The sequence below is a fragment of the Epinephelus lanceolatus genome, chromosome 11 (assembly GCF_041903045.1).
Source record: "Epinephelus lanceolatus isolate andai-2023 chromosome 11, ASM4190304v1, whole genome shotgun sequence".
NCBI lineage: Eukaryota > Metazoa > Chordata > Actinopteri > Perciformes > Serranidae > Epinephelus > Epinephelus lanceolatus.
In genome coordinates, this window is record NC_135744.1 from 30795110 (window position 1) to 30806046 (window position 10937).

General features: G+C 41.6%; 2 protein-coding genes across 2 annotated transcripts; both read left to right on the forward strand.

The window, feature by feature from the left end:
* Nucleotides 1-5187: 5187 nt before the first annotated feature.
* Nucleotides 5188-6171, forward strand: LOC117261653 (olfactory receptor 1-like). The gene has a single exon (XM_033634056.2). It carries the CDS (start codon nt 5188-5190, stop codon nt 6169-6171), a length of 984 nt encoding a protein of 327 aa, XP_033489947.2.
* A 3437-nt stretch (nt 6172-9608) lies between these two features.
* LOC117261928 (olfactory receptor 1E16-like) lies at nt 9609-10592 on the forward strand. Its single transcript, XM_033634541.1, has one exon. It carries the CDS (start codon nt 9609-9611, stop codon nt 10590-10592), a length of 984 nt encoding a protein of 327 aa, XP_033490432.1.
* Nucleotides 10593-10937: the final 345 nt, after the last annotated feature.

Consider the following 10937-nt stretch of genomic DNA (forward strand, 5'->3'; position numbering starts at 1 on the left):
AGTAGATATCTGCCCACTGTCCTTCAGCTTTGGGGGATGTGTCTGCAGATAACAACATTTGTGAAGAGGAATGTACAGTTGATAATGAGCAGTTCACAGTGTTCCCGTTTGGGAATGTCACTATCAGTCCGTCCGGGCTGCACAGGATGGAGGCTCCACACTTTAATAACATATCTCTGCCCAAAAGGTTAACAGGACATGCCATTGAGGAAACAAATGTGTGTGGAAATGTCTGATCTGCTTGGAGTATGGTAGTGGTGAGTGGTTTTGTGAGTGGCAGATTTTCTGATTGACCCGAGAACCCAGTTTATTCAACCGCTGATGATGACATGTGAGTAGCCGACACAGGGAGGTTTAATGTGGAATACCGTGCCCCCGTGTCTAGCATGAAAGGCAGTTCTCGATTCAGTACTTTCAGTCGCAGGTAGGGGTCTGCCAGCCCCTCCCGCGTGGGGGTTCTTGGGCCTCGTCAATATCCTTGGGAATCTTCCCAGGTCATCAGAGGATATTGACCCTGTGGAGCGACAGTGGCATTGGGTGCTTGATTCACATGATTTTGATAACCTCCCCTGGGCGGTCCCTGATACCCGCCCCTGGGGGGTCTGTTTCCGCCACCCCTGAGAGGTCTGAGCTGCCTGCCTCGCATCCGGTGCATCCTGTCCTCCAACCACTTGGGGTCAGCATTACATGAGCAGGTCTGGTGTGGACAGCGTTCCTGCCAATGCGACAGGTCTCCACAATGGAAGCACCCCCCATCGCCCTGACCCCCTCTTGGGCCGCCACAATTTCCCCCCCTGCCTCTGAATCTTCTTGTACCACCTCGGGAGCCGCTCCAATGGGGAGGGCGAGGATCTACCCACTCAGGGGTTGGAAAAAGATCTGGGGTAACTGTGGGTGATGGCCGAGGCTGCTGAACCATTTGATTGGTTGATTTTTTGTCTTTTTTCGCATCGTTCGCTTTACGACGTGCATCCTCCAATTGAAGTTTGAGCAGCTGAACCTGTGCTGAGTCTGTGTTTTCCTTATCTCCCGCCTGTTTAGCTCTGTGTTTTTTCATGTGGTGTGTGAGGTGTTTCTCCCACTGTTCAGTGGAACAGCCAGGAAGGTCAGGGTTGTTCTCTAAGGATTCTTTTACCTTTGTGGGCAGTCCCTCTAACACGGCCTTTCTGAACAGGGTGGTTTGTAGGTCACAAGACCCTGGGTGTACTCCAGCCACATCTACCCATGTGTTCTTACATCTGCTAAGGAATGTTGCTGCTTTTTCGTCAGGTTCGATGTGAAACGTGAGTGTGTGCATGGCGCCAGACGGAATGGGAAACTGTTGTCACATGGCCCGACCGATAGCAGTGGCATGGTGGGCGAATGGCTCTTTATCTGTTAAGTTAACTGTTTTTGCCAACGTCTCAAGTGCAGTTAAATCCCAGCTGGAGAGCTGTTGTCCCACTAGCGCTCTCCAGTCCCCTAATGCTAATTTGTGACCCATGGTTTGTTTACAGAAACGCTCCATCCAGGGGCCTCCTCCCTCTAAGGACGGGGGCATCTTATCCAGGATGCAGTGCATATCTGTAAAGGAGAAGGGTTGGTATACCTCTCCTCCTCCTGGGGTCTTTTCCAGGAGTGGCATGGCGAATGTTTTTGGCTTGTTCTTATTTTGTCGGAGATTATAGGGAGAACATGTACGACCTGAACGTGAGCTCGCAGCACTGTGTGGCATTTTGGTTGACTTCATTATTCCTGTTAGTCTTACAGCCCTCGTATCATAGTCGCCCTCAGAGTCTGACCCTGACCATCCTTGACTTTCCTCATCCTCCATCTCCTCTATCTCAGAACACTCCTCTGGTTCTTCTATCCTTTCCTCATTTCTCCTTTCTCTGTTGCTTCTATCTGACCTATGTCCTTGTGCCCTCAACTGAAACACTGCCTCTGCTAGTGGCCTCGGCTCCTCCTCCATTGCTTTCACTTTAGGGGTGCTGGAGGAAAGAGGGCCCTGTTTCATGCTTCTCTTGCTGTCTCTGCTCTCTATGCTGCGCACATCATCCTGCATGTCCCTACTCCTGTCTACGGATCTCAGAGTCTCCTGATGCACATTTTGCGCGCCCGCCACAATACTCATCACGTCCTGTCTCAATGCCTCCACCTGTACTATTCCCTGTCTCATTTCCTTCATCACTTCCTCTTTGGCCCTCACATACTCTTCTCCCCCTATCACATCTGTATTAAGCACACTGTCTTTAATCATCAACATTGGCATTTGCATATTCTTCCCTGAATATGGTGGGGGAATTGGAGCTGTGGGTGTTTGGGGCAGCTCAGGATACAACCTATTAGAGGTGGGCTCTGGTGGTGGTGAGGCTGGATCCAGTGTAGGAGCAGACAGAGGTTGCTCTTTGTTTTGTTTTTTGTGACTTTTGTCTGTGTTTTTCCAGTAGGCCATGGCTGTAACTGCCATCTGATGGAGCAGAGCTCATTTGCGCTCCTTCATTTCTTTCTGATTTTTCCATTTTCTCTTTATAAATTTAGGTTCATTCTCCTTTTTAGCGTGTTCTTCCAAATCATTTCGTGCTTTTACTTCTGCAGCCTGCAATTTCTTTGTGATGTTTCCCGCCTCATCATCCCCAGGCAACTCACCTTGTGCCTGTAATGCCTTCCACAACTCATCAAACTCCCTACCAACTTCCTGTCTCCGCTTATCCTCTACTCCTGACAACAACTGTTTTCTAATTTCCCTAAACTGAGTTTCTACCAGCATGGGAGGGCAGCCTCCCTGCTCGCGACAGTCCCTGTCGAATTCGCCATCATCACGTTTCTCTGTCCCTCTTCCACTCTGACTTGTTTCTACCAGTAAGGTACTGCTGCACACAATAAAAAAACAAAAACAAAACAAAACTGTACACAATGCTTTGTGCCACGTGACCGTTCTACAATGCAGTCCACGCGGGCTTATTATTCCCCTTCTATCGCTGTGATTTCGCTGCTTAAGTTCCACCAGTTGCAGGCCGACACATCCAAGCTTCTACACCGCTCTCCTAGGAGGGTGCGGGATGCCTATGGCTCGGCAACAATTGGCTTCTATCTGAAGGCAAAATTACACAGCTTTCTCTTTTTCTTCCCCACAGAACACGACCACCGCTCAGGCACTGAGAGAGCAGGAATTTGAGTCACCTCTAATAGACTCTACACAACTCTCTCATCCCGTAAAATAGCTGGTTGTCGGTAAACCACCCACACAACACTTTTGCCTTATTTAAAATACTGTTTTATTTACACTCCCAATATCAGGGTGGTTCTGCGGACCATTGAATAGATGTCTCAACATGAGCAATAGTATTCAGTGTTAGGGATCACATGGAAAATGCTCGCCTGCCTGCAGAACTCTGTAACCTCTTTTTTGTGTTGTAGCAATCTACACAAAGGTCTTTCAACCTCAGACAACCCGTGTCTTCAGACTATATTCTCAGCTGTCCAAGGAGCAACCTTATGGGTCCTCCCCGAGCTTATCCACCTCCGGACACTCGTCTTTTTCTTTTTTAGAGATTAGATGGAAAACCTAGTCTCAGGGCTTTTCACCTGACTATGTTTCATGTTTAGGAGTCAAATTTATGATTTGCTCCAGGGCCTTGCACCCTGTCCTGTTGAGGTGTTGACTATGTTTCGTATTTAGGAGTCAAATTTATGATTTGCTCCAGGGTCTTTCACCCTCTGCCCCGGGGCATTTCACTTTTGTGTTTTGTTTTAATTTTATTCCTTTACATTTTAGACTAGGAGACTTTAGTACAATGACAACACAAGTTTTAGCATTTCCAATTGCAGAACTTCGATAAAACAGGCGTCTGCTTACCTTCTTTTTAGGCCGCGGCAAGTGTCACGATACTGCTGTCCTCCGCTGTTGAATGTCTTTTGTCCCGTCACTTCTCCATCTCCATCACGTCGGGGTCACCAATTTGATGGACTCGAGGCTTGTCCTACTCTCCAGTGTGCTATGTGTGAGCTCAGTCCTGCGTGTTCTTTAATGAAGCAATAGGAGAAGATATTCGGTCTCAGTTAATGTAGTTTATTAAGCAGTAAAGGAATAAAATTACAGAGCTCTGGGTCTTAACTTATTTCCCTGACAAGCAACAAAGGTGTGTCAGTTCACGAAGTCTGACCTCCTGTCCTTCCCCTGACCCAGTATTTTTGAGCATAACAGAGTGTCATTGCTCATGCGAGGCGTTGTCCTCTTCTCGTTGGCGGTTCCACTTCCTCCTTCACCACACCACGCCCCTGCCTCATGTTAATCTGACTCCTTCCCGCTGGCGGTGGGGGCGTGGTTCCTGTTTTGAAAGACAAGAGAACAACACAACTCCCTACACGTGCTGTACCTTACTATCTGTACATCACTTTCTATTCTTTTTACCATATATGAAACTAATTATCTAAGCATTGCGGTATGCGCTCCTCAGACTTCATGTCTCTTCCTCTCCTGTATTTCTCCACTTCTGCAAAGCAAACACATTCAGATCAGCTGAAATCATCTCAGTATTCTCATTGTTCACACATCTAAAACTTATATAGTGAAACACAACTTACAGTAAAACACATAAAATCATTCTATTCCCAACAACACTTATGGTCACCGCGCTGAACACAAGTCCAGTGCCTGCTCTCTTAGGCCTGTTTTTGGTCTCTAATGCCTAAGGGAAATATTTTGCTTTTACTGTGTTCACTGGCTAGTCGCTAGCTGTGTTTGTTTGCCATGTCATGTTGAGCAGGTACTCAACTAGGGCACCAACCATGGGCCATATTAATCAATTGCAGAAAATTGTTCCCAAAAACTACAAGTATTACATGCTGTAAATATTAACAATAAACGTCCTCAGTGGGGATGAATGGGCTTGGGGTTAAGCCAACGACAGAAAGTCCTGTAATATGAACAAATTACATCAAAATACAGTGGATGCTTCAACAGCTTCCAATAGAAAGTTGCAGCAAAGAATCCTGTGAGTATATTTCATGAATGCAGGAGGGTCTTTGGATTGATTTATTTTTTTTCTGATTGTTACGTACAATGGACTCAAGGGATCAGACAAAAGAGAGGTCAGAGCGGAGCTCCAGCCTGTGTACATCACAGAACACAGTGCCGACGTGCAGCTCTGTTCTCTACAGTAGACATCGTGCTTCAGACAGTATGAGTTTGATTGAAATTTTACAATGGAGTTTTTTAACTCAGCTCTTGGAAAAAACATCACCTTTGTGAGACCTGAATACTTCATAATAAGGGGATTTATTGGTATACCTAATATCAATTATTACTATGTCTTTCTCTTTTTTGTTTATGTTGTTGCAGTGCTGGGAAACACACTTGTGATGGTCGTCATATACTTGGATCATAATCTGAGAACTCCAAAATATTTTGCAGTTTTTAATTTAGCATTTGCAGACCTGTTTAGTAGCACTGCTTTGGTGCCAAAGGTTCTTGATATCTTTCTGTTTAACCATCACTACATCCCATACAATGACTGCTTGACGTTCTTTTTTTTCTGCTACACTAGTCTTTCAATGCAGGCTCTTAATCTGACTGCACTGTCCTGTGACAGACTGATAGCTATCATGGACCCACTGCACTATCAAGTGAAGGTGACCAACAGGTTCATGCTGTCTTTGATTGCCTCTTTCTGGGTCTTTGTCATAATTGCAGTACTCATTGCAGCTGGCCTTCTTACAAGACTTTCCATCTGTAAATCTGTGGTTATTAACAGCTATTTCTGTGATCATAGCCAGATATATCCACTTGCATGTAATGACTATGTACCCAGCTATGTAATTGGTTTGGTTTGTGTGTGTCTTATTCTTTGGCTTCCATTGATATTCATCTTGTTTAGTTATTCATGTATTGGCTATGCATTGTCTAAAGTGGCCACAGCTCAGGAAAGACTCAAGGCCTTTAAAACCTGCACAGGTCATCTTTCATTAGCAGCCATCTATTTTTTCCCAATATTAATCTCATATACTTTTGAAAGTGAAAATCATCCAAATGCCCTCATCATTAACCTGACTATGACCTCTGTCTTTTCCCAAATGTTGAACCCAATCATTTATGTTCTACAGACACAAGAAATCAAAGAATCTGCAAAAAAAATATTAAAATTTAGAAATAAATCCAGAATTACGGTAAAGAAGGTCATTATAAAGTGATCATTTGTGTATATTTTGTTCCATTATGTACATTAAAGTACAACTTGTTAGAGTAAAATTAATCAAGCAATAGTTTCTGTAAATACTAAGTACTTTTTACCCTTGCAAATATTGTAATATGAAATTTAACTTGAATTTATTCCACAAAAAAGGACATTATAATAATTGAGCGTCAAATAAAATAACCATTTTAAAGGTAGCACAATACAGTCATAACTACAATCCACAATATAACACACGTACAACACACATACAATAAGAGTCGTTTTCTGCTATTTGGTTTAATTTGTGTTTATATGCTTGTGTAACGGAAAGATACTCTGTTTATTTTGTCTCTGCACATTACTTGATGGAGTCTACTGTATATAAAAATAGTATTTTGTTTTCATTTTCATGTGGTCCAGAATCTAAAGTATAAAGAAGGTGGTTTTTATTTTTTTTACATTTATCATTATTATTAAAGATTTGTTGCATCGAGGCCAATCTTGTTTTCTTGCCTGCATCTCTCTTCTGGATTAGTTGCTGTGTTTTCTAACTCATCACTATATCACATTAAACCTTTCTGGCCTTCTTACGGGACATGCAGACCTTTTTTTGAAGAACTTTGTGAAGCAGCCACAGGAATCATGGGTTCTGTGGAGCTGATTTCTTGCATAACATTTTTTCTAAAAAGATGAACAGCATAATTTTGCCGAAATGTTTTGCCCTGTTTATGCAAAATGACGTTTATATCAAGGATTGTGGTCATATTGAGGCTTCTTGAACCAAATGTGACATTCACTGTGTTGTAGGGTGTAATTTCAGAATGCATTGATGCATATTATTAAATGGTTGTGTTGGAGGTGGTTATGAAAAGACCAGGTTTTTATTAAACCTTTTTGTTGCTGTATCTATCGGTTGTCGTTTTACATGTATAAAAGTGTATTCTGGTTTGAGAAAAGATGTGGATGAAGCAGCATATTGGTAACAGGATTGTGGTAAAAAATTACCAAATGTTTATGTAAATTGCTGAATTACCTAAGAATAACTGAGAAGGTAATAGGAGCAATTGATGTCAGAAACAGTTCAGACTGCTAGTTGTAAAGATTAAACGACTTTGTTGTGTCTTAATTTCTTGAGGTGTGCTTGTTGTGGTTACTTGTTTTGACTGGATTTTGGTGTTTAGAGCAAATGACCAGATAGAGTCATACATGCCCCTCTGGTAGCTTGTTTTCTTTTATATCAGTTATAATGGAAGTGTTTTATTCAAGCAGAAATCTTTGCAGCCACAGTTGTGTGGAGTTTTGGCTTCTTGGTGCTAGATTGGTAATAAAGTACCTTCTTGTAAGACAATGGAGACTGACTAGAGTGTTTATTTAATTCGATAAAGATTAAGCACTGAAGGTCCCCATGTGACGCAGCAGAGAGGCTCTAAGGGTGATTTCACACCTGACTTGATCAGTTTGGTTTAAACAAGCTCAGGTCCATCTGCCCGGTTATCATGATTCATTTGGGCTGGTGTGAAAGTTTAAATCAAATCCTGATCAACACAACCAAACTGACACCACTTGAAAAGGTGTGTATTGGTGAGCTTCCAAAGGGACTCTGGTGTGGTACGGTTGTGGTGTGAAAGCAAACAAACAATCCACAGGGTTTTATGTGATTTAAGCATGATTTCAAAGCTAAACCACTAAGTTATTAATAACTTGAACACAGTGGGTTGGGTCACACCATTCGATGCAGAGCAAGCAGTTTACTACAGCTGCTCGCTGTGGATGACCCTCTGCAGTTAATCGCACCTGTTACTTTTCCAATTGGACAACTAATTTATTTGCTTGAAGCAGAGGTCAGTGACTTCACTGGGGACACTGGCGTCATTTGCGTCTTTCACTGGCCACTTGCTTTCAATTCCCTCACCAGTTTATGGGTTAAAAAAACAAAACAAAAAGCACAGCAACCATTGCAGCTTTGATGCTTTGAAACATCAGCCTTAGTAACAGATGTGTATGTCAGCACGGGTATTTCCCTGATCAGTAGGTCAAAAGTTATTAAAGTTTAAGTGCTTGTATATATTAAAGTCGATAAAAAAAATGATCCTGCAGTAGTAGGCCCTGATTTATTCCTGCACGAGACACCTGCTTTACACCCTGTATCAACGCCCAGACTGGAGGAGAAAACAATTCACTGCTCTCTATTGACTTTGTATTGTGTGAAGGTGTCTGCTTGCGTCTACCAGCACAAATTCCTAAAAGCTGCTGTGTGATGGGATGCACTACCCACAGCGTTGACAACCCAGAACTAAGTTTTAATAAACTGCTGTACCAAAAAAACTGAGCTTTTAAACTATAAGATGTGGCATCAGGAGGAAGGTATGGGAAAACTGGGGGATCCTGACACTCCGTATGCCTTTGTGCAGCCAACATTTTGCTACTTTGGCCAGACAAACTATAGAGCTTGATGCCAGCTATACTATGTAAGGCCCGGTTTTGATCTTTGTTAGGTTAAATGATTTTCTCACCTGATTCGATCATATTGTTGTAAATATCACTATATCACTTCTGGCCATTCAGTGGGATGATTTTACCATGATTAACAAGGTAAGGAGAAGAGACACTGACGTATATTGTACTGCAAGTGCATGTGTGCTGCTTCTCTTTGTGTTTAATTGTTAAGTGGAAATGATATGAAATGTGCAGAACATGGCGTTTCTTTTTAAACGTCAGCATTGTTGAAATGACACTGGGGGTCATGGTACCTTCACTAACGTTGTTCTCAACCCCCAGTCAATACTAGCCACGATGCTAACAAAAACGTATCCTGCTTTAGTTCATGTGAAGTGCAAAGCCTCATTAGTTGATCCCTGCGATTCGTCCTTCACCTCCTTTTTTTGTTCAAAAGAAAAGTTAATGGGCTTTATTTTCAGCAGTGTTAAACACATTAACTTCGAGCCTTAACATTAACTTATAGCTCATTGTACTGATTACTTTTTTGCGGTGTTGTTCACTTTCCTCTCACTGCAGAAGACTTCAGAATTTCCCCTGAACAGAGTTCAGTATGGACTGAGTATGAATGGACTTGGGGTTAAGCCAAAGACAGACCGTGCAAAAGTAATGAAAGAAAGATTACTGTCTTGAAAATAAGAAAATCTCAAGAACAATACCAGCCTTATCCTGTAATATGAACAAACTACATACAAATACAATGGATGCTTCAACAGCTTCCAATAGAAAGCTGCACCAGAGAATCCTGTGAGTATATTTCATGAATGCAGTAAGGTCATTGGATTGATTTTTTTTTATTTGATTGTTACGTACAATGGACTCAAGGGATCAGACAAAAGAGAGGTCAGAGCGGAGCTCCAGTCTGTCTACATCACAGAACACAGTGCCGACGTGCAGCTCTGTTCTCTACAGTAGACATCGTGCTTCAGATGGTATGAGTTTGACTGAAATTTTACAATGGAGTTTTTCAACTCAGCTCTTGGAAAAAACATCACCTTTGTGAGACCTGAATACTTCATAATAAGGGGATTTATTGGTATACCTAATATCAATTATTACTATGTCTTTCTCTTTTTTGTTTATGTTGTTGCAGTGCTGGGAAACACACTTGTGATGGTCGTCATATACTTGGATCATAATCTGAGAACTCCAAAATATGTTGCAGTTTTTAATTTAGCATTTGCAGACCTGTTAAGTAGCACTACTCTGATGCCAAAGGTTCTTGATATCTTTCTGTTTAATCATCATTACATCCCCTACAATGACTGCTTGACGTTCCTTTTTTTCTGCTACACTAGCCTTTCAATGCAGACTCTTAATCTGGTTGCACTGTCCTATGACAGACTGATAGCTATCATGGACCCACTGCACTATCAAGTGAAGGTGACCAACAGGTTCATGCTGTCTTTGATTGCCTCTTTCTGGGTCTTTGTCATAATTGCAGTACTCACTACAGCTGGTCTCCTTACAAGACTTTCCTTCTGTAAATCTGTGGTTATTAACAGCTATTTCTGTGATCATCTCCAGATATTCCTGCTTGTGTGCAATGATTATTTCCCCAGCTATGTCCTTGGTATGATGTTAGTGTGTCTTATTCTTTGGTTTCCTTTGATATTCATCTTGTTTAGTTATTCATGTATTGGCTATGCATTGTCTAAAGTGGCCACAGCTCAGGAAAGACTCAAGGCCTTTAAAACCTGCACAGGTCATCTTTCATTAGTGGCAGTCTATTTTCTCCCGGTGTTAACCACACTTACTATAGGCACCAAAATACATCCAAATGCCTTGATCATTAACCTGACAATGACCTCCGTCTTTTCCCAAATGTTGAACCCAATCATTTATGTTCTACAGACACAAGAAATCAAAGAATCTGTAAAAAAAATATTAAAAATTAGAAATAAATCCAGAATTACAGTAAAGAAAGTCATCATAAAGTGATCGTTTGTGTATATTTTGTTCCATTATGTACATTAAAGTACAACTTGTTAGAGTAAAATTAATCAAGCAATAGTTACTGTAAATACTATGCATTTTTTTTACCCTTGCAAATATTGTAATATGAAATTTAACTTGAATTTATTCCACAAAAAAGGACATTATGATTATTGAGCATCAACTAAAATAGCCATTTTAAAGGTAACACAATACAGTAATAACTACAGTCCACAGTTTAAAACATGTACAATCAATCAACTTTATTTGCACAGACTCAAAGGTCCAGTAAAAACATACAACATAATAAATAAACAATAGTACTGTAGTCATAACTACAGTCCACAGTAT